At 48.0% G+C, this 27,068-nt stretch overlaps 1 protein-coding gene across 3 annotated transcripts in view; it reads left to right on the forward strand.

Moving 5' to 3' along the window:
* Window positions 1-27,068, forward strand: part of GRM7 (glutamate metabotropic receptor 7) — a 163,473-nt gene that overhangs the window by 59,354 nt on the left and 77,051 nt on the right. For all 3 annotated transcript variants that reach the window (XR_013775717.1, XM_079316959.1, XM_079316960.1), the window contains exon 2: window positions 6,330-6,546. Coding sequence is in view for 2 of the 3 variants with exons in the window: in XM_079316959.1 (XP_079173085.1) it covers window positions 6,330-6,546 (217 nt within the window). In the remaining variant the exon portion in view is untranslated. The remainder of the gene's footprint in view (window positions 1-6,329; window positions 6,547-27,068) is intronic.

Below are 27,068 nucleotides of genomic sequence, written 5' to 3' on the forward strand. Positions count from 1 at the left end.
ATCTGCAAACCAGGGGGGCTTTATTGCCACACAGCTGCAGTTCTGAGCAAGCTGAATATTTCACTTTAAAATATTGAATGGGGAAGGGTCCTGCTTGGACCTGTGCCTTGGCCTGCAGTGTCAACAATCCCTCTGGTGCAGATGAATTTCCCTCCTTGGGGATGGGAAGGGATGGGAGAGGTTTCTCTGTTGCTGGAGGTGTTTGTTGTGGCACCCAGGGGAAATTGTGGCTCCCAGTGTTTGTGCCTTGTCCTTGCCAAGGCTTGGTGTCTTCCAGGAGCCTCCCCTTCCAAGAAGGGGGGTTGCAGATCAAGGGCTTACAAATAGTAATTAGCAATTATAAATTAGATTTTTTTCCCCTAGTATTATTGAATCACAGTGCAGATAAACCAAGAGAAATTAAAATGGGAGTAATATAAATACCAGTTAATTTTACTTCAGAGAAGTGCTCACTCAGGATCTCCATGATTACATAAACACAGCCTTATTCACAGAGAGGAATTTGCACACACAGATGAGGCAAGTGTGTATCTAAAACTCTTTTTCTGTGTCAGTAGAAATTCAGATCCTGCTTTCTGGACATGTTTTTCAGAGTGTTTTTAAGCAGAGCAGTCCCAAGGTAAGGCAATTTACTGGAGCAGTTGGCAGCTCAGATGGTGAGGGTGGGCTGGCAAACACAGGCAGTACCTGCACACAAGAGGAGTTTATTTCTGCTCTGCTGTGGGTGTGAGCTCAGCAGGATGGGCAGGAGCTGCTTGGGTGCTCAGGGGAGAGATTCTCATCTCCCCCACTCTGCTCAGCCTTGAATTGCAGGCTGTGGCCCCATTTGGGATGCACACTCCATGACTGGCAGGCCCTTAGCTGTAGTGATGCCGTGTCAGAATCTCCTTCTTTTAATGCCTTTCTTCATCCCAATCTCTGAGCATGTCTCTTGAAGGTTTGTTTGTTTTCTATTCTGGGATGGCCCCTGTTCCCAAAGGAAATGGGTCTGATTCCCTGCTTGTATTCTGTGAATTCTCTTTATTCTGTTTGTGTCTGGAATGATGCTCCTCCTTCCAGCTCCAGAGCTGTCCATGCCTCCATCCACTCCCCCTTTGTGAAGTAATTTGGGGATGGCATTTGCTGTTGGAGAGTGGAAATATTGGAGCTCTGGGGGGGTTTGTGCAGGGGGGAGCAGAGAATCCCTGCTGCTCTGAACTCCCCTGTCTGTGGGACATGGGGCAGGGGCTCAGTGTCTGTCTCAGCCCTGCCCTGGCAGCTCTCAGAGAGGTTTTCAAACAGCAGCAAGGTTTGCACGGCCTCACAGGCCCAGCTCTGGGGAATGCTTTGTGCCAGTGGCAGAAATCACAGAATTCCAGGGTGGTTTGGGGTGGCAGAGACCCTAAAGCCCATCCAGTGCCACCCCTGCCTCTGTCCCAGGGTGCTCAGACCCCATCCAGCCTGGCTGGGACACTGCCAGGGATGGAAACAAAGCATTTTAGTAAATAATTCATCCCTGAGAAAGTACAAATGGATCGTGTCTGGGACTGTACAACACATTCTGTGCAGTGGCTGAGTAATCCCCTCAGTGTGGACTTGTTGAGACAGGGCTGATGTCCTTGTTAATCCAAGGACACTTTTATCTGCAATTTTAAAATTGTGTGAGACGGGGTTTTTTTGTGCTGTGTCTGATTTTCATCACAATTTTGGGTCCTGGTTTCAAGTCAGGTTCTTCAAGGTTCTTTCAGCATTTAAAAGCCAAGAAATCAGCCCCTGTTTTTCTATAAAAAACCAATCTATGCCAACAGCTCATCAGTGTCACAAACAGACCTTGGTCCAGGCACAGGTCATCAAGATGAAAAACAGGATATCTGATATTTATGGGCACATCTCATTTTACTGGGTGTTTATCATCTTTTTCCTGCTTTCTGAGCTGATGGAGTGTTCCCGTGAGCCATGTGGACAGTGCTAATTGCTGTCATTATTGTCCCTTAATTGCTACAATTATTTTTTTCAGGACTTTCTCACTCTAGCAGAGGAAGCAGGAAGGACCTTGTAGCTGTGGGAGAAACCCAAAGTAGCTTTGGAAGTGTTTGTTTCAGGAATGGGTTCCATCCCTAATTATAATTATAATAATAATGGTAATGAGGAGTTGGGAATTTGAAAAGGATGCTTAATCCTAAGGCTGGCCAAGGAGTGGGAGCTGGAGCTCTGACCTTATTTAGTATATTGGGTAAAATTTCCATATTATACATAGCGTATTTTTAGTAAATATTTAGTATATCAGGTAAAATTTCCATATTTTTATATATAGTATATTTATAGGAAATATTCAGTATTTTATATATATGCTTATAGCAAATATATAGTATATCAGGTAAAATTTTCCTACTATTATATATAGTATATTTATAGGAAATATTCAGTATATTATATATATGTTTATAGCAAATATAGAGTATATTGGGTAAAATTTCCATATTATTATATGTAGCATATTTATAGTAAATATTAAATATATTATATATATGTTTATAGCAAATATTTAGTATGTTGGGTAAAGTTTCCATATTATTATATATAGTATATATATAGGAAATATTAAATATATTATATATATGTTTATAGCAAATATTTAGTATGTTGGGTAAAGTTTCCATATTATTATATATAGTATATATATAGGAAATATTAAATATATTATATATATGTTTATAGCAAATATTTAGTATGTTGGGTAAAGTTTCCATATTATTATATATAGTATATATATAGGAAATATTAAATATATTATATATATGTTTATAGCAAATATTTAGTATGTTGGGTAAAGTTTCCATATTATTATATATAGTATATATATAGGAAATATTAAATATATTATATATATGTTTATAGCAAATATTTAGTATGTTGGATAAAATTTCCAAATTATTATTTATAGTAAATATTTAGTATATTGGGTAAAATTCCCATATTATTATATATAGTACATTTATTATATTTATATGGACTCACAGCATGGTTTGGGTTCCAAGGGAGATTAAAGGTCTGTGCAGCCCCTTGGATCTCTGGATTTCTGGAAAAGAAAAGAAGGCAAAGTGAAGAGTCTGGAGGGTTTTGCCCACAGAAAATAACCAGGGAGAAAATTCAGATATTTGATCTGGAGCCAGGGGAAGCAATCCAGAGCAGGCTGAGGTGTCCCCACTGCCAGGAAATCATATCAATAAAACTTAGTGGGAAACTGAAAGTAAAAATGCAGCAAACTGTGAACTTAATATTGCCCTGCAGGAGCTCATTAATGCCTCAGTGGGTGCACTCCTGCATTTTCCTAATTGCTGCAGGTCCCCAGGGAAACCCTTTCCTGGAGTCTCCTGCCTGAGGTGGGTTCAGGGCACCATTTCCATAATCCTGACATAAGGGGCAATAATCAATAATTGTGATCTGGGGCTCTGCAGGGCTGGGTGCTGCTCTGGGCTTTGGGTGGGACCCCTGGCTCTGGAGGGCAGCTCAGGCATCCTGCCATTCCTCTGGAATGGAAAAGGGGGATGTGGGATCAATAATAATGCAGGAATGGAAAATTGGAGCAGCAGGTTTGTGTTCCAGGGGGGTTTGCCCTGAGCTCCTGCTGTTGGGGGGTGTTTGATGGGGGAAGGAGAGGCTGAGGGAGTTTGTGCTGCTGCTCTCTGCAAGCAAGACAACAAGTGCAACCCAGAGACAGGAGAAAATGAAATAAATGAAGAATAATGGTCAGTGTTGGAAATAAATTAACATTAATTAATCACTGACTAAGACAGTGTTCCCAGCATTAATCATTCCCCCTTGCTGTGGTCAGAACATCAGCCAGGCACAGCACATGTGAGTGTGGTGTGTGCTCCAGCCCTGCAGACACAGGGAGCAGGGAAAAGCTGCAAAATCTGCTCCCCGTGGCACTGAGGTGATTTTATATTTGCATTTGGGGCTGGCAGGAGCTGGGGGTGCTGTGTGCAGCTCCCTGGGGGCAGCAGTTGGATTTTAGCCCAGTTTGGCCCCTGGGATGCTGCTGGAGTGCAGGAGCAGCAGGTGCCCCTTGCAGCCTGCTCTGACCCCTGGCCTGGGCAGTTCTGGTGGCTGCAGTCCCTGGCACACCCTCTGAAGGACTCTCCTCCCTGGATTTGAACTAACCAGCAGGATAATTTTACTTGGCACTCACACATATATATAACTTTATGTTGCTTTTAGATATCCCGTTCGAAGCGCTGGTAAAACCTCTAATACCTGATTTTTATACTCCAAGTGATTGAAGCAGCCAGCAGCAGTTAATATTTTATGAACAGTGGAAAAAGATTTAAAATCCAAAAAGTCTCCTTAGGAATACAAGCAATGCAGCAAATTCTGTAGAAGCTTTGGCTGTCATAAAAGTGCAGAACGTGCTCCTTTTGATTTCCAGCTGGAAAAGCAGTTGCTGCAAGATGGAATAGAGAGAGCTGAGATAAGAACTGATATTCCAGCCCCCCTTTGATGATACCTGCAGAGAGCAGCCCTTGGCTGTGGCAGCTCTGCTCTGGGTGGGTGCTGGGTGCTCTCTGTGCTCTCTGCTCAGGTGTCCCCAAAGGTGACAGCAGCTGGGACAGACTGGGATGTGACAGCAGCTGGGACAAACTGGGATGTGACAGCAGCTGGGACAGACTGGGATGTGACAGCAGCTGGGACAAACTGGGATTTGACAGCAGCTGGGACAGACTGGGATCTCCCAGCTCTGGCAGGAGGATGCCAGCAGGGTCTGTGCTCTCAGTGCACAGTTTGGGGGGACAGGGAGCTGCAGCCTCAGGGGGTTCTGGGCTGTCTGCAGGGCCAGGGCACTGATGGAGAGCTGCTGCTTTTGGGACAGTTTGTGTTTGTTTAGGTTCAGTAGCAGCTGGTGGGTTCATGATTTTCCCATGCAAAGTTCATTTCTGTTTTCACCCTTCTGGCTCTCCAGCAGTGATTTTGCTTTCAGTGTCTGCTTCTCCTGTGCTGTGGGAGTTGCAAATGCCTGTGTGGGTATAAAGTGAATTTTGGGGAAATAATGTGAATTCTGGGGAAATCTGCTCTCCTCTTCCCCTGCTCTGTGGAGCCAAAGGTGCTGAACCCTTTCAGCACCAATCCTGGGGAAATATAATTTGGTTTTTCTGTTTTGTTTTCATGTGTGTTTGTTTTTCTGGGGAGGCAGGAGAGCTGATAAGCACCTGTGGAGTGATAAATCCTTGTGGAGTGCTGTGCAGAGACCAAATCTGAGAGTGCAGGAGGTGCTTGTGGTGAGGCACCAGCTGCTGCCCTTTGCTCAGCCTTGCAAGTCTCCTCTCTGCCCTTTGGGGTGTCTCAAGTGGGATTGTGGCAGGTTCCTGCATTTAAGGAGCAGTCCCAGACTGTTCCAACAATTCCATAATGGGCTTGGGGATCAACAGCTGGCAGCTCAGGAGCTGCTCAGGGCCTGTGCTACCAAGGGGAAAACAGCCCTGAACACTGTCCTGGTGTGTCACAAAATCACTGCCAGGCTCCTCCACTCTCTGCTGGGAGAAGGAAAAGCAGTGGCTGCTTTGCTGGGACAGTCTGATCCTGCCCAGGCTGTGTCTGTGCTCAGCAACCTTCACTTCTCTCCATCAGAAAGGATAAAAACTAATCCCACCCTTCCCTGAGCCCTGAGCCTTCATCCTCACAGGCTGAGGAAGGTGTCCCTGCTCCCAGCCAGTGCTGGCAGGTGTAGAGTTAACCTCACCTTACAGGATCCCAAATCCTGCTGAAAACACAGCACTGAGACAAGGGCAGGGAGTGATGGGAATGGTGTGTGTGTGCTGGGTTTGATATCTGGTGTGTGTGTGCTGGGTTTGATATTTGGTGTGTGTGTGCTGGGTTTGATATTTGGTGTGTGTGTGTGCTGGGTTTGATATTTGGTGTGTGTGCTGGATCTGATATTTGGTGTGTGTGCTGGATTTGCTATTTGGTGTGTGCTGGGTTTGATATTTGGTGTGTGTGCTGGATTTGATATTTGGTGTGTGTGTGCTGGATCTGATATTTGGTGTGTGTGTGCTGGATTTGCTATTTGGTGTGTGCTGGGTTTGATATTATTTGGTTTGTGTGCTGATTTGGTTGCCTCAGAGGGAGGAGTGGTGGATGTGCAGAGCTGTCCCCAGTGGAGTCCCAGTTTTGTTTGGGGAACTCAAAGCCAATGAAAGGATTGTTCCTTCGGCTTGGATGTTGTAAAGGAGAGAAACAGAGCTGGACACAGCAAAGCCAAAGCTCAGCTGGAGCCAGGTGCCTGAGCTGCTGCTGCTACGAGTGCCATGAGTCTGTGAATGTGTGTATTTATCAGAAATTGTTTTTTTCTACAGATCCCACAAATCAGTTATGCCTCAACTGCACCCGAGTTGAGCGATGACAGGCGCTATGATTTCTTCTCACGGGTGGTTCCTCCAGATTCCTTCCAAGCACAAGCAATGGTGGACATTGTGAAAGCTTTGGGATGGAATTATGTATCCACTTTGGCATCTGAAGGGAATTATGGAGAAAAAGGAGTCGAGTCCTTCATGCAAATTTCCAGAGAGGCAGGTAGGCAACGCCCGTGCTCCCTGCAGCAAGCGATCAATGTCGTGTTGTGCCAAATGTCATCCTGTTTCTCTAGAGCTGGTCTCTGGTCCTGTTTCTCTAGAGCTGGTCTCTGGTCCTGTTTCTCTAGAGCTGGTCTCTGGTCCTGTTTCTCTAGAGCTGGTCTCTGGTCCTGTTTCTCTAGAGCTGGTCTCTGGTCCTGCAGCTGCTCCAGCCCTTTGCAGTGCTCTCAGTGCCTCCTGGGTGCTGTCATCCCTGCACTGCTGGTGCAGTTTGAGTGGGAGCCCTCAATGGTTTGCAGCCATAAGTCTTTGGTTCGTGCTGAGTTTCCTTGTTGGCGTGGGGAGCAGCCAGGCTGGCAAGGGCTGAGCTTTACTCACACCTGCAGTTCTGCTGGGAGCTGCTCACAGCCTTGAAGTTGGTGTCACCCTGGGGTCTGATCTGGGCTGTTTGCTTTGCATTTCTCTGCCCATTCAGTGGAGGTGACTCAGAGTCCTTCCCCTGGCGTGGGGTGAGACATGCCAGAGCTAGGGTGGGAGTCCTTGCAAGCTGAGCTGCAGCCCAGATTCATCAGGGTTTGGGAAATGAAGTGTTTGGAGCTGATTCCTGTGCTGGGAAGGAGGAAACAGCTGATGCTGGGATGGGATCACTGGTGCTGGAATTGCTCACTGGTGGTGGAATTGATCACTGGTGATGGAATTGATTATTGGTGATGGGGTTGTTCATTGGTGCTGGAATTGCTCACTGGTGATGGAATTGATTATTGGTGCTGGAATTGCTCACTGGTGCTGAGTGCAAAGGCTGGCTCTGAGTGCAGGGACAGCCCCAGGCAGGTCCCACACTGTCCTGGGGCTGGTGGATCCATCCTGCAGCATCTTCCAGGGAACAAAAGTCACCGGGCTTAAAGGAAGTGGTCTGGGAGAAGGCGAGCTGGAATTGTTTCCTCATGTTGGTGTCACAGAAGGAACCCACATTTGCATAAATTCTTCTGTTCCTACAAATGCATATTTATGTGGTATTAAAGCAAATGGGTTTGGATTTAATACAGCAGGAAGTGACAAATGCCAGTGCTCATTGGAATTTAAAATTGACTTTATTTGCAAATATCTGCAGTTGCAAACTCATACCCAGAATGTGTTCCCTGTGTGAAGGACAGGCTCTGGCTGGACAGCAGGATCTGTTTTATGGACCTTGTGCAGGACTACATTTATTCTATGAGCTGCTCATGCAGTCAGCTCAAGGTGCTGAAGCCAGAGCAGAGCCCTGCTCCCTGCTCTGTGTCCTCAGGGGGATCTGGGTCGTGCCTGGCAGACTGAGGCACTCACAGGGATGTGCCTGAGCTCCTTCCTCAGACCTGGATGGGAATAATCCAATCCCTGGCACTGCTCAGGGCTGTGCTCAGCTCCTTTATCACACAGATAAAGCTCAGGTGAAGTTCTGACAGGGTTTAATTCCTGCCACAATCCCAAACCCTGGGAAGTGGAGGCAGATCCCATTGTGTGGAGGTTTAGTGGAGCAGGGCTGGCAGCTCCCAGGCACTGCCTGTCACCTCACAGTCACTGTCCCCTGGCAGGAAGGAAGGGTTGGGCTGTGGGCTCCAGCACATCCCCTGCCTTTGGCCTCAGCCTGTAGCAGCTGATTATCCTGAAGTCACTGCTTTATCCTAGCTTGTTTCTGATCAGCCAGGATCTCAGGAAATCTGAGGATCAGTGGAAAGTGCTTCCCCTGCTTCGTTTTCAAATATGCTTTGGCATATAAAGACTTTGCTTGATCCTCTGAGTTAATAATTCTTCACAAAGTGACTTTTATTATGAGCACTTCAAGCGAGTTTGAATATGTCATTGTGGCAGGAGATGAAGATTTGAAACATGCTCTGCAGTCTGTGGGATTAATAAATTAGGGGAATGGTCTAATTATGGGAAATCTAAAGGACAATTTCAGATTATTAATGAAACTACTGAATACTTGAATTTCAAAGATTAATTCGTCTTTGATTTTTTTTTAAAGATTAATCTGTACCAGAAGGTTAATTGCTATCTGTAAGAAATATATATATTGAAGTCGTTAGCAAAAGACCACTTGAATGCCTCCTAACAGATAAATGAAAGATCTGGAGTGCATTTATTAATGTCCTGCTCTCCCCCAGTGGCCCATTTGCACAGCTGAGTCTCTGGCTGTGCCCCTGCTGGGGTTGTGCTGCTCTCCAGGGCAGCTCAGGAGGGTGAGGAGGGGCTGGAGCTGCAGGATGAGTGTCCTGCTCCCTGCTGAGCCCTGCCCAGCTCCCTGTGCTGCTGCTGCTGCCTCTGGGCACAGCAGGGACAGCAGGGACAGCCAGTGCTGCCAGCCCACAGCTGCCTCTGAGCCCCTGGGGCTGCAGAGGGGCTCTGGGGGTCTGCACCTCTCTGGGTGGGCTGCAGGTGTGGCAAAGGGGCTCCAGTCCTGTGCCAGGCTCTGGTTCCATCCCTGTGCCAGGCTCTGGTTCCAGTTCTGGTTCCATTTCGGTTCCATCCCTGTGCCAGGCTCTGGTTCCAGTTCTGGTTCCATTTCGGTTCCATCCCTGTGCCAGGCTCTGGTTCCAGTTCTGGTTCCATTTCGGTTCCATCTCTGTGCCAGGCTCTGGTTCCAGTTCTGTTTCAGGCTGTGGTTCCATTTCTGTTCTATCCCTGTGCCAGGCTCTGATTCCAGCCCTGTGCCAGGCTCTGGTTCCATCCCTCTGCCAGGCTCTGGTTCCAGTTCTGTTCCATCCCTGTGCCAGGCTCTGGTTCCAGTTCTGTGCCAGGCTCTGGTTCCAGTTCTGTTCCATCCCTGTTCCAGGCTCTGGTTCCAGTTCTGGTTCCAGTTCTGGGCCAGGCTCTGGTTCCATCCCTGTGCCAGGCTCTGGTTCCAATTCTGGTTCCATTTCTGTTCCATCCCTGTTCCAGGCTCTGGTTCCAGTTCTGGTTCCAGTTCTGGGCCAGGCTCTGGTTCCATCCCTGTGCCAGGCTCTGGTTCCAATTCTGGTTCCATTTCTGTTCTATCCCTGTGCCAGGCTCTGGTTCCAGTTCTGGTTCCAGTTCTGTTCCATCCCTGTGCCAGGCTCTGGTTCCAGTTCTGGTTCCAGTTCTGTGCCAGGCTCTGGTTCCAGTTCTGTTCCAGGCTCTGGTTCCAGTTCTGTGCCAGGCTCTGGTTCCAGTTCTGTTCCAGGCTCTGGTTCCAGTTCTGTGCCAGGCTCTGGTTCCATCCCTGTGCCAGGCTATGGTTCCAGTTCTGTGCCAGGCTCTGGTTCCATCCCTGTGCCAGGCTCTGGTTCCAGTTCTGTGCCAGGCTCTGGTTCCAGTTCTGTGCCAGGCTCTGGTTCCAGTCCTGCGCCAGGCTCTGGTTCCAGTTCTGTTCCAGGCTCTGGTTCCATCCCTGTGCCAGGGTCAGGTTCCAGCCCTGTTCCAGGGATGCCCAGGGTGATATTTTGGGGTGTCTGGGCAGGGCCAGGGTTGGATTTTCATTCCTGTGGGTCCCAGCACATTCCATCATTCTGTGTCACCCCACCAGAACCGTGAACCATGACTGTGCACTGCATCACAGTCTGTGCATTAAATACCATCCTCTCCAAATTCACAGATTCCTGTACAGACTGGTGGCCCCCAATTCAGTGCCTGTTACAGAAGTTATTTTCTCTGGGTTTGTTATCTGTAGCAAAAGCTTTTTAAACCCTTTTACCCACTGAAAACTGAAAATGCAACAGCTTTTCCTAGAGCCTTGATACTTGTTTTCTGGACTGGCTTGTGCTTCTCAGATCTGAATCTTCTGCTGGGTTTTTTTGGGGATCTGAGTCATGTCCTGAGGCTCCCTGAGCCCCTCAGTGGTATCAGAGTCCTGTGTTCTCACTCAGCCCTTGCTGACACTGATAAAAGCCAGAGCTGCTCTGTCATCCCTCAGTGATTCACACAGCACTTCTGCAGGCTCCTGAAGGTCTGCTCTGATCCTGAATCTGCATTTCTGCAAGACAAGTTCATTTCTATGCTATGTTGGGAATTCCATTAGCACAAATTAGTGCTGGGTAACAGGAGAGGGTGAAATCCCTGCTGGGAGGGAGCTGAAGGGGCACTGCTGCCTCCTGGGGCCAGGCAGAAATCCTCATTTATTTCCTTTTCATCCTACACTGATGCCAGTGAGGGATCTCTGTTTTCCTGGGGTCCATCAAAGCCCTGCTGGATGGTTTGGAGCTGCAAGGAGCAGGGACTCACAAGGCACCCAGGGTTGGAATGAGGAGGGAGGTGATGACTCTCTGCTGGGCAGAGGTTGGCTGTGATAATGAAAAGAGGACAGGAGGAGGCTTGGGGAGGTTTCCCAGGGAATTCCTGCTCCTCCTGGGGGCTCAGTGTTGTCCTCCTGTCTTTGGTTGTGCTCAGCCATTCAGCTCTGGTGGGAATAGCCTTTATTTATTCTCTTGGGAGCCTGTTCTCTGGATCAAATACAGCAAAAACAAACGGATAAACCACTCAGAAAACAGAGCCATTTATCTCCAAGCACTTCAAGTGTTTTCCATTTTTCTTCCCACTTTTCCCAAGCACTCAGGCACGTGTCCTTTTGGTGTGCAGTGATGTTAAATAACAACATTATGGAATCTATTGTTCTCCCTCCTGTTGTCAAATAACAAATGCTTTGGCATTTCAGAAAAAAAAAAAAAAAACAATCAGGCAAGATCTCTGTCTGAGTTTGTAGTGACTGGTGTTGTGGCAGGGTTAATGAGATTTCCTGTTAATTGCAGCTGAGCTGGGAGAAGATGCCCTGGCCTTGATCCTCAGGAGTGGCTGGGGCTGCTCTGAGAGCTGGAAGGGATTTCTGAGAGCAGGAAAGCAAAATCTGTCCCTGTGAGGTGCCAGAGCTGCTCTGGCTCTTTTGGGATCTTGTGTGCTGTGCAGAGGAGGGGGTGGGTGGCAGGTTCCCACCTTGCAGGGTCCTGGCAGGTAGGGAGTGAGCATCTGGGGAGTTTTTAGTCTTCTGAGGGGAGTTATTTGTCAGGGCAGAGTTTGAAATTCCCTTTGCTGGGCTCTATCTGAGGAGCTGAGCTGGGAGCAGCCCCCAGCATGGTCAGTGTTTGTCCTCATGCCAGGGCTGGGAGGTGCTCAGGGGATGCTCATCAGCTTGGCTTGCAGGCTGGGCTGCTCCTCCTCAAGGTTTGCACCTTTTCACCCCCAAAGGAGCCTCGTGGTGGAGACTTTCAGCATCATTTTCACGTGTCCTGGTTTGAATCCAGAGCTGGCAGTGCCCTCCCTGCCCAGGCTGAGCAGTGGGTGGGGGATCGTGGGGCTTACAGGAGCCCCTGTTCAGATATTTTGGGCTGTTAGCCTCACAGAATGGGTAAAACCACACTGGAATTTAATTCCCTGGGTGTATTTCGTTTCTCCCCTTAACTCACTAATCCACAATATCTAATTAACCCTTTCCTTGTCCCTCAGTTGATCAGGTATCTGTATTTTGCTCCTTTCCCAGCCTGACACTTTTTGTGCCCTGTGCTGCCCCTTGTTCCCATCCTGTCCTGCTGGTCTGGAGCAGAGTCAGGGCTGCTCTCAGTTATTGACATTATTGATAAGGAATTCAGCAACCAGGGGCTCCAGCTGAGGGACCCTGAGCCCAATCACAGCAGCTTTTCTGCCTGAAAACCTGAAGGGTTTCCCAGAAATGCTCCTGCTGTAGGAAGAGCAGGGTGCAGATGTAGAGCAGCAGGGAGCTTTTTTTTTGACAGCTCTTCATTGATGTTTCATTGCTGTTTATGTATTTCTTTTAGAGCCAATTTTATATCCAGGCAAAAGCAAGTCTAGACAGATTGTCTAAAAACTTTTATTGGCTAATTAAGATTATACTGCTGGTATATCACTGCTGGATGGCATGGACCCTGCTTAAGGAATGGCCTTTATTTTTTGCAGCCTGTGCTTTTTGCCAAGTTTTCTATTATTCCTTGGGAAGGCTTATTTCATATCTATTTCAATGTCAAAAGCAAATGCCACTTGAAGCCTCATGTTTGGACACCTGAGCCTGGATAAAGGAGCTGGAGCAGCTTGGTTTCTCCCAGAGTGCTGAGGATTTGTGGTTTGTGTTGCAGTTCCTGTGCACCTGGGGAATCAGTCCAGGCTTGCAGAGCTGTGTCTGAGAGCTGGGGAGGTGGGACAGGGGCTCTGGGACCACCCTGCAGTGACTGGGAGCCCCAGGTGATGCTGTTTGCTCTGGCAGGAGCTCAGCCATGCCCTGGCTCATCCAAACCCAGCCTTTCTTTGGAGTTTGGGATGAGCCAAATGGCTTTGGGCACTTGGATGTTAAACTGGTTCTGTTTGCTGCCCAGCAGAGAGGTTTGGGTTGGAAATGACCTTAAATGCAGGCAGTGTCACCCCAGCCATGGCAGGGACACCTCCCACTGTGCCAGGTGCTGCAGCCCCAGGTCCAGCCTGATTTTGGCACTGCCAGGGAACAGGGGCAGCCTGTGCCAGGGCCAGCTCAGTCTGTGTCACCAGCACAGTGTCCTGCTCACCCTGAGCCTGGATCAATTGCAGCTTGGATATTCCCACCCTGGAATTTTGCCTCTTAATGTTCCCTGTTCCAGTTCATCCTTTGTGCTGTTTGTTCCCAGGAAAGCCCAGCTGACCTCAAACCTCCCCTTGCTGTAACCACAGAAATTCATTCATCAGCATCAGGAGGGAGGCAGCCTCCCACTACCACAGCCAAACTCTGCACCGCCCAAACTTTTCCTAGAGTGAACATTTCCCTTGGAAATGCCCTGCAGGAGCTCTGAGGAGCCCAGCCCTGCTCCAGTTCCCTCAGACACACTGCCCTGCTCTGCAGGAAACTCTGAAAAAGCAATTAGCACTTGGGAGGGTTGACAGGAGGGATTGGTGTCTCTGCAGGCTCTGGCTCTTTTCCCTCAGACTTGCCCAAGTTCTGCAGTTTCAGAGCAATCAGCCCAGCGAATTTCAGCCCTGCTTCCTCACAACTTCCCAGCTCCTTAAAGGCACCATCTCCCTTTAAAGCCTCCTGTGTTCTCTCCCTGCTCCCCTCCCTGCCCTTGCCTTGATGTTCTGTCTGTGACATCCTAAGGGAAAGACAGCAGGGGCTCTGTGTCCATGGAAATTCTTTATTGATATATATATATATATAATTATATATATATATATAGATATAGATAGATATATAGATAGATATAGATATATACATTTATTTATATATATTTTATATATTTATTTATATCTATATATAAAATTATTTTATATATTTAATATAATTGTTAAAATATATTTATATAATTATTTATATATATTTTATATATATTTGTATTTTAGAAATTATATATAAATTATATATATGTTCATATAATTATATATATATATATAAAATACCTTCAGAACAGACACATCTGGGCCACCTCAACTCTTCCCTCAGGTGCCCCTGGATCCCTGGCAGTGCCTGGGACAGTGAGGTGTCCCTGCCATGGCAGAGGTGGCACTGGGTGTGGGGAGTGCTCAAGGTGCTGCTCTCCTCACAGGTGCTGTGCACAGTGTGGGGTGTGTGCCTGGGGTGCAGCACGTCCCTGGGACACCAAGGGCTGGAAGTGTCTGCACAGGCAGGTCTGTGCCCTGCCAACACAGATTTGGGGTGCCTTGGGACCCCCAACACAGGTTTGGGGTGCCTTGGGACCCCAGCACAGATTTGGGGTGCCTTGGGACCCCCAACACAGGTTTGGGGTGCCTTGGGACCCCAACACAGATTTGGGGCTGTCTGGGACCCCCCAACACAGATTTGGGGTGCCTTGGGACCCCAGCACAGATTTGGGGCTGTCTGGGACCCCAACACAGATTTTGGGTTCCCTTAGGTCCCCCAGCACAGATTTGGGGCTGCCTGGAGCCCCCCAATATTGAATGTTCTGACGTTTTCCCTTTGCTGTGTGCCCACGGTTTGGCCATGCAGGGCACTGGGTCCAAACCCCAATAACCACACTGCTGTTGCTGTGCTGCTGCAGGTGGGGCTGAGTCCTGCTGGGGAGCTCAGGGTGCCTGTGTTTATTAATGTTTATTAATGTTTATTAATGTTTATTAATGTTTATTAATGTTTATTAATGTTTATTAAGGCAGGGAGTGGGGAAATGGCTGCAGGTGGTGGTGGTGCCTCTGTGCTGGTGCCCTGTGTGTGGAGAGGGGCTGGGGTTCCTCAGCCCCCAGGCTGCTCTGGGGATCTGCAATCCTCCCCAGAGACACCCAGTGAAACCTGATTACAGGCAGCAGCTCAGTGTTTCTGATAGAATCGTTAATCTCATTTTTCTCTAATTTTTCTATTCTTCATTCACCATTACAACCATCCCACTTTACTTCCAGGCTGGTGTTGAGGCTGTGGAGGCTGATTAAATTGCAAAGCAGACTTTTAAATGAAAGGATCCATATCTAGCTACACTCATTATCAGCTCCCAGAAATTAAATCTCCCCTCAATGATTTACTCCAAACCAAATCAAACAGGCATTGGGAAGACAAAGGTCCCAGTGGAGAGAAGGAGCCAGAAAACAGAAAATGTTCTTTTCCTGGGAGCTTTCCTTGCTGCCTGTTACATAAAAGCTCCAACTCTCCCCTGAGCTGTGCAGATTCTGCAGGGTGCTGTGGGTGTCATCCCTCAGGGAGGGGATTTAAAAAAGCTCTGGCAGCTCAGCTTTGCTCTGAGCCCAGCAGAGCAGCCCTGGCTGAGCTTCAGGGGGACACAGCCCCTGCCCTGGCTCTGCCCCAGGGTGCTCTCAGCAGTGCAGGGATCTCTGTCTGCTTTCATTTCTATGGGGATATTTATATTATATATATATATATATATATATTTATTTAAATATATTTTTATATATTTGTATTTTCATATATATATTTATAATTATATATATATGTGTTTATATATATGTATATATATAATTATATATATGTGTGTATATATATATGTATGTGTGTATATATATATATATTAAATTTATGATTTTATTTTTTATTTTTTTAATGTGGTATTTATAGCCCAGGTGCTGAAAGAGCAGCACCTGAACAGCCCTGCTGGGGTGTCCCTGTGCAGGCAGGGGTGGAGCTGCAGGATCTTCATCCAGAGGAGCATCAGGGCTCCTCTGAGATCTCCATTCTGAGATCTGCAGCTTGATCCCTGCTCATTTGTGTTCCCTGAATCTCCTGGATTTGTGGCATCACTGTACCAGGTGTGTTCCAGCAGGGTTATTGTCCAGGTGTGTTCCAGCAGGGTTATTGTCCAGGTGTGTTCCAGCAGGGTTATTGGCTGGCTCAGCCTGAATTGAAGTTTCAGTTAGCCCTAATTCACTTTTCTATAAAAAATATATAATTTTTCCTGTAAGTTCATTTTTTTTTCAGGCAGAAATGATGTGAATGTGGAGCTTCATCTTAGTTTGTGTTTATGGGACAAGTTCAGCTTGGCTCTGGCTGATCTGGAATTCTAAATGAGCCTGATGAAAAACTCAAGGCAGGAGATTTGTGAGATTTGTGCAGGAAATAAAAGGTGGGACTTGTTCTGAATTCCTTTCATATTCTTGGTGGATCCAGGCAGGGAAAGGCAGCTCTGGTGCCCAGTTTGTCATGGTGGGCTCTGGAGCAGAGGCAGCAGAGCAGCTGCACTGCCTGAGCCCAGAATTCACATTTATTTCATTGTTGGGTTCATTAACCTTCTGTTTCCAGTCAAAGGAAAATACAAGAAGTTGTTTCCTGGCACGAGAACTTTCAGGCTCATACTTTAATTGTGCTCTGGGCTGTGGAGTCTTCAGAAAAGCCTTTCAAGGGCACCCCTGAATTCTCTCCTTGCATGAGTGATCCACAAGACAAGCTCTTTTCCACTCCCTTGCTCTTCTGGTTCTTCTTTTCATCAGATTTATGGAGATTTTGAATTAGGAGAAAAGAAGAAGGAGGATGGAGGGTGGTTTGGCACATGCACAGTCACTGATGGACAAAGATAACAACACCCAGTAATGATTTGAATAAGGAAAAGGTAATTAAAACCACACAACTCTAAAACTTTATTTTCACATATGCCTGAAAATGTGTAAACGCCTCCTGGAGTCAAACTGGCCATAAAGATGTTTATAGCAGCACTAGAAATACCAAATGCAAACCATCCAGCTCTTACCTGTGTTCCTTAACATGTAATTGTAATTTATTCTGTACATATATAGATGTGTAACTTGGTAGCTTTACATAATCTTCTTCTGGCTGGTGTTAATTGAATTAGTCATGCTTTTGGAATGCTAAAAAGATCTGCCTATGGGAATTTCTCTTCAGTTGTGAGTCAACAGTCAATTCTCTGGATTTTGTTTTAGTCAGTGACTCTTTATTAGAATAAACAAGATTAGTGGCGAGGGGAATGTTTTGTGTTGGAATGTTGGGAATGTTGGTGTGAGGAGGAGGATGGGGGTGCTGAGGTGAGGGGTGAGCAGGGGCTGGGCTGGCAGCACAGGGTGGCTGCTCTTCCTCTGCTTTGCTTCTGGGTGTTTATCCCTCTGCTGCTCCTCCCCTGCAGCAGCTCTGGGTGACAGCTGGTGACACTTTGCTCCTCTCCAATGCTGGGACAGTGCAGAGCAGCAGCTTTGGCTCTTCAGTAATTCCTTCACTGGGGTTCATTCTGCTGCTGTTTGACATCTGGCCAGTTTGCAGGTTTGGATTGTAGGTTTGTAGGTTTGGATTGCTGGGAACAGCCTTTTCCTGAATACCTGCATGAAGATAAAATGTGCATGGGCTCAGGAGCTGAGTGCCAGCAGCTGGGACAGACTCATCATTCCCATCTCCTGGCTGGGACTCCATCTCCTGTGACATTTGAGTCTCTGCTCTGCTCTGGGACAGTGTGGGCAGTGAGAGGTGCCTGGAGCAGGTTTTGGGGACAGCAGAGCTCTGGAATTGGGGCAGGATGGTGTAAAGTCTGGAATTGGGGCTGGGGCAGGATGGTGCAGAGCTCTAGAATTGGGGCAGGATGGTGCAGAGCTCTAGAATTGGGGCAGGACGGTGCAGAGCTCTGGAATTGGGGCAGGATGGTGCAGAGCTCTGGAATTGGGGCAGGATGGTGCAGAGCTCTAGAATTGGGGCAGGATGGTGCAGGGCAAAGTCTGGAATTGGGGCAGGATGGTGCAGAGCTCTGGAATTGGGGCAGGATGGTGCAGGGCAAAGTCTGGAATTGGGGCAGGATGGTGCAGAGCAAAGTCTGGAATTGGGGCAGGATGGTGCAGAGCTCTGGAATTGGGGCAGGATGGTGCAGGGCAAAGTCTGGAATTGGGGCAGGATGGTGCAGAGTAAAGTCTGGAATTGCCTGCTGGACAGAGAGTGCTCTGGGACTGCCAGAGCTGAGCTGTGTGTGCCCTTCTGTACCTTTTAAAATCAGATGTGGTTCAGCCAGATAACCCAAGGGAGGTTTATTTATTCATTCAGGCCTGGAGCTGGGAGCAGGGGCTGTGTGCAGGGGCTGCTGAGTCCCAGGGAAAGGGAAGGGAGGCAGCAGAAAGGAAAACAGGAGCTCTGCCTTGTGGCAGGGCTGATTCAGGACAATTACAGGATAACAGGAAAAGGGCTTGAAATTCCTCTGATGCATCTGCCATCCTATCTCTCCTTGCTGGGTTCTTTTTCTAAACTGATAAACATGGACAGGGAAAGGGGGAGAAGCTCCAGCTCTGGAGACCAAAGTCCCCTGGTGCCATCTGAGTGTAGAGCAGGAAGACTTATGCCTTGATATGAAATAATCACACTCTTTTGCATTGTTGGGCTCTTATGTTCAAAAAAAAAAAAAAATGGAGCAGATCAGTGAGTTTGCCTGGGACATTTGTTCCAATTTGATGTTTATAGCTCTGGAGGGACATGGTAACCAAGCAAGCCACAGACATTTCCATTTCTGTTCTCCAAAAATAGTGGGAGGCAGCGTGTGCTCCTGCACTAGGAGGATTATGTAGGTCAGCCTGGTTCTGGGCCTGGTATTAAAAGTGACATTGCCAAAGAAAAATCAACAGAAAACACACGAGGCTTGGAGTGAGAACATCACAGGTACCCACTCTGTTTCACCCCAAAAGGCTCCTGAGGCACAGCTCAGCCCTGTGCTCTGCTCACCTCTCCTCCAGCCTCTCACCAAAGGATGGGGCTGCAAACCCCAGCTGCACTCACCTGGAACAGAGAGATGTGGCAAAGTGGCACAAAAACGGGGAACTGCCATAAATGCTGCTCATTTACAGGAATTCAGTGTGATTTTGGTCAATTATCTCTCATTTCCCTCGATGGTTGGGCTGGCAGGACCTCTGCAGCTTTTGGGGAAATGTTCTGAGAGCAATCAGGGCATTGGGGACAGGGTTGGGCTGGTGCCCTGCAGCAGGGCAGCTCCTCCTGGGGGATCCAGCTGGGGCAGCTGTGGGGCACAGCACTGAGAGCAGGGTGCAGCAATATGGGATTGGCAGGAATCCCTGGATTTCTCACTGCAGCACGTTCTGCATCCCACACGGAGCTCCTGGGACAGGGGAAATCTCTGCTCTGTCCTGTCCTTGCACTGCTGGCTTTGGGAGTTTGGGGTTTAGGGTTTTTAGGGTTTGGGGGTTTGAGGTTTGGGGTTTTGGAGTTTGGGGTTTTCGGGTTTAGGGTTTTTAGGGTTTGGGGTTTTGGGGTTTGGGGGTTTGAGTTTTGGGGTTTGAAGTTTGGGGTTTTCGGGTTTAGGGTTTTTAGGGTTTGGGGGTTTGGGAGTTTGGGGTTTAGGCTTTGGGGTTTGGGGTTGTTTGGGGTTTAGGGTTTGGGTTTTTTTTAGGGTTTGGGAGGCTGGGGTTTGGTGTGTTTGGGGTTTGGTGTGTTTGGGGTTTGGTGTGTTTGGGGTTTGGTGTGTTTGGGGTTTAGGGTTTGGGTTTTTTTAGGGTTTGGGAGGCTGGGGTTTGGTGTGTTTGGGGTTTGGGGAGCTCCAGCTGCTGCTGCCCCAGGTGCATTTAGAGCCAGGTCTGAGTCCCAAATGCAGACCCCACAGGGACTGAGCACAGTCAGAGCAGGTTTTAAGCTCATGGGGAGCAAAGTGCTCTGTTGGTTGCCATCCCCTGCTGACAGCAGCTCTGCCCATGGGATTTGTCACCCCAGCCCATTGTCAGGGATTTGCTGTGTCTGGAGGGTCCCAGATGCTCCAGCTGCAACCAGGCAGGAATGGAAATCTCTAATGAGGCAAAGAAAACTCTGATTGCTGCTGGCCATGATGGTTTTCTTTTCCTTTTGGGGGATGTAGCACTGGGAGAACTGCAGTAAATTCCCAATAAACAGCTTTGGTGTTAATGACCAGATTAGATCCATTTGGATTCACCACATTTGAAAGCTGCCTGTGGCCTCATCATCCTTTGCCCTGATTATTGGGCCTCACATTTTATTTGGATTTTTGGAAAAAACAGTTCTTGGAGTGGATGAAAACTTGCATCAAGTGGCAGTTTGTGAAACACCATCTGTTCTGGGCCATAAATGTGAGTTTGTGGTACCTGCCCAGGCCTGCAGAGCTTGGGAATTCTCTCTCAAGGGCTGCAACATTCACTTCCAGCTCCTCATTTTTAACTGCTCAAAGTTTCACCCTGTGCCATCATGGTGCAGCAAGAATTTAGAGAGAGACTTTAGACTCTCCTCTAATCAATTTATTTATTGGTGTAACCCTTTAGTTAGTTAGTTATTTTATTAATTTATTTATTGGTGTAAACCTTTATTTGTTTATTAATTTATTTACTGGTGTAACCATTTAGTTAGTTATTTATTTTATTAATTTATTTATTGCTGTAACCCTTTGTAGTGGTTTTGCTTTGCTCATTTGAGATTTTTCAGCTAACACACCAATTTATGAGGAGGGTTTAGTATTGGTTAAATTGTTAGTGTATTTATTAGAATTATTTATTTCTTCATTATGGTGGGTTTGGGGGGTTTTTTTCTCCAGATTTCTCTCTCCTGATTTCATGTTGCTCATCCTAATTTACCATGGAAACAGGAGATCTCTGAGTTGTGTCTCCAGCACATTTTCTCTCCAGACAGGGTTTGAACTGGCTGCTCCAGCCACCACTCCTGAGCTGACTGGGGAACCTCAATACACAATTATGGCTGGTTTGCTGTTTCAGTTCTGTTTCTCTCAAATGAAGGGAAAAAAGAGCCAGAGACAAAATTTGTCTGCAGAAAATACACTGCAGCCCAGATGAAATAAGGAATAAGGAGCACAGAGTGAAATCTCTGGCAATTTAACCCCCCAAAGCATTCCAGGAGCAGGGGGCTGACTCCTGGGTTTCCAGCTCTTAGCAGGAGGATAATTTCACTTTAGCTGACAGGCAAAAATCCAGATACAGCCACAAGAATGTGGAATTCAGTGCCACCAAATTGAACCTTTTCACCTTTGCTAATCTCATGATGAATTAAAAGTGATTCAGGATTTCTCAGGCACTGAACTGGTCTGGAGCCTGAGCTCTGCAGGGCATTTGGCCTTCTGCTTATTCTAATGGATTTTTAATTATTTTTTCCAAGTTTTTACATTTCTTCCCCAAGGAATTAATTCCTGCTGGGTGCAGGAATGTGGCAAACACTGCAGCAGCCACTTCTGATGTGAGAACAAGGAGCAGCCCCTGGCAGGGTGAATGATCCTTCCTTCCTCACCTTTCCCAGGGACAGGAGGGACTCTGAGCTCCCCCAGCTTTGCTCCCAGCAGCTGCAGCAGGTTCTGGAAGCACCTCCAGGAGTCAGCTTGGCTCCTCTGGGGCAGAGCAGAGCACAGGGAGTGCTGGCAGGAGGGTTCAGGTGGGTTCAGGAGGGTTCCAGCAGCTCCTTCCAAAAATCTTCATGCCTGGGAGGTGTTTTTGTTGGAGCCCCATTTGCCATTCCTGCCCCTGGGCTCTCCCTCTGCTTCTCTCTTTTCCTCTCTAGTTTCAGTTTTCCTCTCTGGTTTAGCTTTTCTCTCTAGTTATTTAATTTTCCCTCTCTGGTTTAGTTTTTCCTCTCCAGTTCAGTTCTTTCCCTACCCAGTTTAGTGGAAGTTTCAAGTTGAGTGTCTGCTTGAACAAGCAAATCATCAGTCAATCCACCTCCTGATTGAAAGGAGACCTGCACCCCCTGCCCTGATTGTGTGAGTGGGTCCAGAGCCACCCCAAGGGCAGAGCAGATTTAGAGGGTTGTTGAGCCCACAGAGAGTCTGAGGGATTGCCCAGGGCAGGAGGAACCATCCCAGCACCCCTGGGACCTGCAGGGCACTGCAGCTGTGCTGGCAGAAATAGAAATGTTCTCACTGTGCTGCTCCCACTTCTGAACTCCCCTTGGTTTTGTTCCTGCACCTTCTCTTTGTGCTGGTGCCAGAGAGTCACTGATCTCTGTGTCAGGGAAAGAAACCCACAAACACCAGGGGTTTGTGTCCAAAAGGAGACAGAGGAGTCCTTTTGCTTTATTCCCATAAAGGGAGGGGCCATGGGGCATCCCCTGCGGTCTCAGATTTTTGGAGGTGCAGCCTCCTTTTATCCCAATTTCCCTCTCTCTGTCCCCATGGGCTGAGGTACCTGAGAGGCACAGACTGCCCAAACACCTGATACCTGAGATTCCCTCCCATGTACAACCCTTCTTTTAATTTTTCATTCTTATAGAATTCATAGTTTTTCCCCATTGCTTCTTTCACCTTCCAATATCCAATTTCATTTCTCAGCAAACCTGCAGTTTGTTTGTAAAGGCAAATCTCTTTTCCCATTCACCAATCAGTGGAATCCATCCCATTGTTTCTTTTCTCTCTCAGTGCTGGTTTTATCTCCCACAGCTGGTTTGTCAAGACAAACCCAGCATTGCTCTCATCAGTGAACACTCAGCTCTGAGTGCCCCATCCCATCCCTGGGCTTCTGCTCCTTTCTCCCCAGTAAATGTTTGCCCCACATTGAATTTTGGGCTGTGGAAGGGATTTTCCTTGGGCTGAGGTCCTGCTGCTGCTCTGGCAGGTGGAGCCTGCCCCTGTCTTTAGACATTTAATGTGCAAGTGCAGCTCTCTGCTCTGTTTTAGGTGTTAGTGATGCCTTCAGCTGTGGCAGGGGAAACACAACAGTGAACTCCATGTTTTGGTAGGTAACAAGTGTTTCCATTTCTCTTTCAACCCTTGGTGAAATGCTTTTATTTCTTTTTGAGGAAGGATCCCTTGTTTTCACCTGCTGTAACTCAGGTTGCAGTGCATCTCCAGGTTGCTCAATTAGGAGCAAAGTTCCATCCCAGTAATTAACAAGGATCTTCCCAAAAAAGAGAAGTCCACTGCCACTCCTTGGCAGCGCAGCTTTTCTGGGGAAAAATAAAAAATATTGCATGAGAGGCTGAGGGAAGATCCAGATTTGCTTGCAGGATCTGTAAATCAGGCTGAGGATTTACATGTTCTGCTGCTTCAGCTGGAATTTGCCTCCTCCATCAGATTATTTTAGCATTTGGTGGATAGTACTAATTAAAATTTATCATCAAAGTAACTTGAGTTTAACAGGACTCTTTTCCCAGTGTTACAGGAATCAAGTTTGTTTAAAATCTTTACTGAGTCACTCGGGAGGAGCAGGGTCTAAAGCACAGAAAATCAGGATTGTGCAGGGCTGGGCTGTGCTTGGGGAGTTCAGGGGTGCTGCAAAGGGTGCAGGTGCCACCCAGTGTAACCCAGTGTCATCCAATATCTCCCAGTGCCACCCAGTGTCACCCAGTGTCACCCAGTGTCACCCAGTGTCATCCAATATCTCTCAGTGTCACCCAGTGTCACCCAGTGCCACCCAGTGTAACCCAGTGTCACCCAGTGCCACCCAGTGTCACCCAATATCTCTCAGTGCCTCCCAGTGCCTCCCAGTGTGTTTGCTGGGGGCTGCTGCAGGTTTTGTGTTTCCAGAGTGTCCCAGGGAGCTCCAGCTGAGACAATCAAACAGCTTGGGGGGTTTTGGTTTTTTTTTTTCATTTCTGTGTTGCCAGAGGCTCTGGGGCACTGCCCCCCCTGAGCCTCTCAGGGCTGTGTCCCAGACCCTGCCCTGCCCCTCATCCTCATCCCTGTCCCTCATCCTCATCCCTGCTCCTCATCCTCATCCTCATCCCTGCTCCTCATCCTCATCCCTGCTCCTCATCCTCAGCCCTGTCCCTCATCCTCATCCTCATCCCTGCTCCTCATCCTCATCCCTGCCCCTCATCCTCATCCCTCTCCCTCATCCTCATCCCTGTCCCTCATCCTCATCCCTGCTCCTCATCCTCATCCCTCTCCCTCATCCTCATCCCTGCCCCTCATCCTCATCCCTCTCCCTCATCCTCATCCCTGTCCCTCATCCTCATCCCTGCTCCTCATCCTCATCCCTCTCCCTCATCCTCATCCCTGTCCCTCATCCTCATCCCTCTCCCTCATCCTCAGCCCTGCCCCTCATCCTCATCCCTCTCCCTCATCCTCATCCCTGCCCCTCATCCTCATCCCTGCCCCTCATCCTCATCCCTGCCCCTCATCCTCATCCCTGCCCCTCATCCTCATCCCTGCCCCTCATCCTCAGCCCTGCTCCTCATCCTCAGCCCTGTCCCTCATCCTCATCCCTGCTCCTCATCCTCATCCTCATCCCTGCTCCTCATCCTCATCCCTGCCCCTCATCCTCATCCTCATCCCTGCCCCTCATCCTCATCCTCATCCCTGCCCCTCATCCTCATCCCTGCCCCTCATCCTCATCCTCATCCCTGCCCCTCATCCTCCCCCACCCCTCCCCATCCTCCCCCACCCCTCCCCATCCTCCCCCACCCCTCCCCTGCCTGCCCCCCCTTCCCAGCACTGTCCCCCCTGATCCCTGAGTGTCTGCTCTCTGTTCTCAGCCTGCCCCAGGAGAGGAGGAGGCTGGGGGCAGGCTGCTCCCAGAGCTTATCTCCAAAGCCATGATGCTCTGAGATCTGAAAATTAACCATGGATTAACAAATGCAGAGCTGACACTGGCTGGGGAATCAAGATTGCAGAGAGGGAAAGGAGCATGACTCAACAAATTGCTTTATCAGCATCAAGAGCAGCTCTCAGGGTGGATGTGCAGGGATGCTCCAGAGCCTGCCAGCTGCAGCTCTGCTCAACTTCAGCAAAAACATTTACTGCCCCAAAATAAGAAACTGTTTGCAGAACACCTGGAAGGGAGTGGGTTCAACAGCACTCGCTGGAATCTTGTGGAGTTTCTGCTTTTATTCTTTATGTAGGGAACATTGCTTGGCTCTGAGAGAAAAGGCAAAAGTGAACTTCATGGCTTGTAAATGGAAATGTTTGTTCAGGAGAGTTCTCCTGTGGGTGCAGGGGATGTTCCATGCCTGCTCCAGGCTGCAGAATTCCTGGGACAGCTGGGAAGGGGCTCAGCCTGGAGAAAAGGGGGCTCAGGGGGGAGCCTGTGGCTCTGCACAGCTCCCTGATGGGAGGGGACAAACAGGGGATTTGGGATTGCATTTATTTCTTTTGTACTTTGTATTTTATATTATTACTATTATTAGTATTAGTATTAGTATCATCACCATCATCATCATAATCTATTGGGGTTTTTGGGGGGTTTTGGGATTTTTGGGGATTTTATCCCAGGGAACAGCCTCAGGCTGTGCTGGGGAGGCTCAGGGTGGATTTTGGGAACATTCTCCATGGACAGGGGTCAGGAATTGGGGGGAGCCCCCAGCCCTGGGGGATTTCCAAGCCCTGAAGTGGCACTTGGGGACAGGGGCTCTGGTGGCCTGGCAGAGCTGGGAAAGGTTGTTCTGATTGAGAGTTTTCCCAGCCCAAACCATCCCAGAGTCCCACCAGCCCTGCAACGAGCTGCTCTGTGTGTGAGCAATGAGAAAGAGGATTTTCCATCAGAATTCCACATTTTCTCTCAAATAGAGTAGCCCCCTGGAATGTCAGAGAGGAATTGAGTCAGTGCTGGCTGAGCTCTCTTCTCTCCCTGCTTTGGAATCCATCTAATCAAGTTCTCTCAATATTCCAATATTGGGAGAAATGATTAATACAAACCTTGGAAACTGAGATGAAGCTTTGAAATGAATTCCAAATATTAAAAGTGTTAATCACAGTGTTAATTTCCCTCACTCACACTGCAGTTTTAGTTTTTAGCAAAGTAAAAATAACTTTGGTCATCTTTCCCAACCACAAAATGAATTAAAGATAAAGGAAGTGGATGTCTTATGTGAAATAACAGTTAACATCTGTTTCCTTAGAAGTTACACTGATTTAATTACTTTTCATTTGTGTAACACTCAGAACATCATTTAAATTCCTCCATACAAGTCAGAGTCTTTAGGAGAAGCTCTGCTGGCTCAGGGGGGACATTGAGATTTGCTCTGCAAATAACAGAAGGAAATCCAGTTAAGGGGAGAGAATATGAGGAGTGGCCCAGTCAGGGAAAGGGGCACATTCAGCCCCTCTCAAATGTTCTTATATTATATATAATTTAATAACAGCATAATAATATAATGGTATATATGATAATGATAATAATAAAATATATAATAGTATATATTATTTAATACTAGTTGTATATATTTTTAATATAATAATTATTTCTCTCATCCCTTCTTTGGCCTCTCTTTAGTCTTGTGGGTCCCAGATTTCCTGGTGTTGCCTTGCCCTATCAAGATTCTGCCAAAAAAGTAGTGATAAAACTTCTTTGTGGCATAAAAATAATTTAAATATTGATTGATTGATTGATTGATTGATTGGTTGATGGATGGATTGGTTTGAGGCTGTGACCTCGTTTCTGGTGCATTCATATTTTGTCTCTCCAGAGTTCTTGCTGTAAAAAGTGAATTTCCTTGGGTTTGTTCTTGGTGTAGCACAGTGTCACCCCTGCCAGGACAGGGACACCTCCCCTGTCCCAGTGCCACCAGTGACACCTCCCTGTCCCAGTGCCACCAGTGACACCTCCCCTGTCCCAGTGCCACCAGGGACACCTCCCCTGTCCCAGTGCCACCAGGGACACCTCCCTGTCCCAGTGTCACCAGGGACACCTCCCCTGTCCCAGTGCCCCTCCTGCCAGGCTCCAGGAGTGCTTTTTGCTCCTTTGCATTTTCAGCCCTCATTTGAGAGGGTTCATTAAGGCTCAGCCAAGTCATGAGGAACTTTGCTCCAGGGTGAAGGAGATGGGGATCATGAGAGCAGCTGGAAAGAATAACAGAGTTCTGTTCCTGTGTCCCAGGTCCATCCCAGGCTGGGACAGAACCTGTTTTACCCATTCCCAGCTTTGCTGCCCATGTGGGGTCCCAGGGGAGCAGTGAGCCCCCAGCAGTGACCTTGGACCTGCACCCAGCTGGGACCTGCAGGAATTTGGGGTGGCAGCATCCCCCTGGCACCTGCAGGATGGCCAGGCTGGGATGGGGCCAGGGTGACTCTGGGGTGCAGCTCAGCCCAGTTTTGGGAATGTTTTTCCCTGTCCTGCACCCCTGGGTCCTGCTCCAGGCAGGTCCTGGCAGCTGCACTCCCAAAGGCATTGCAGTGTTTGAAGCAGGGTTTCCATCTCCTGTGGCTTTTTCCTGCATGGCTGCACTCTGTGGCCCCAGTGCCCCTTTCCCTGCAGATTTTAGGAAGC

This window comes from Erithacus rubecula (genome assembly GCF_903797595.1).
Source record: "Erithacus rubecula genome assembly, chromosome: 13".
Lineage (NCBI taxonomy): Eukaryota > Metazoa > Chordata > Aves > Passeriformes > Muscicapidae > Erithacus > Erithacus rubecula.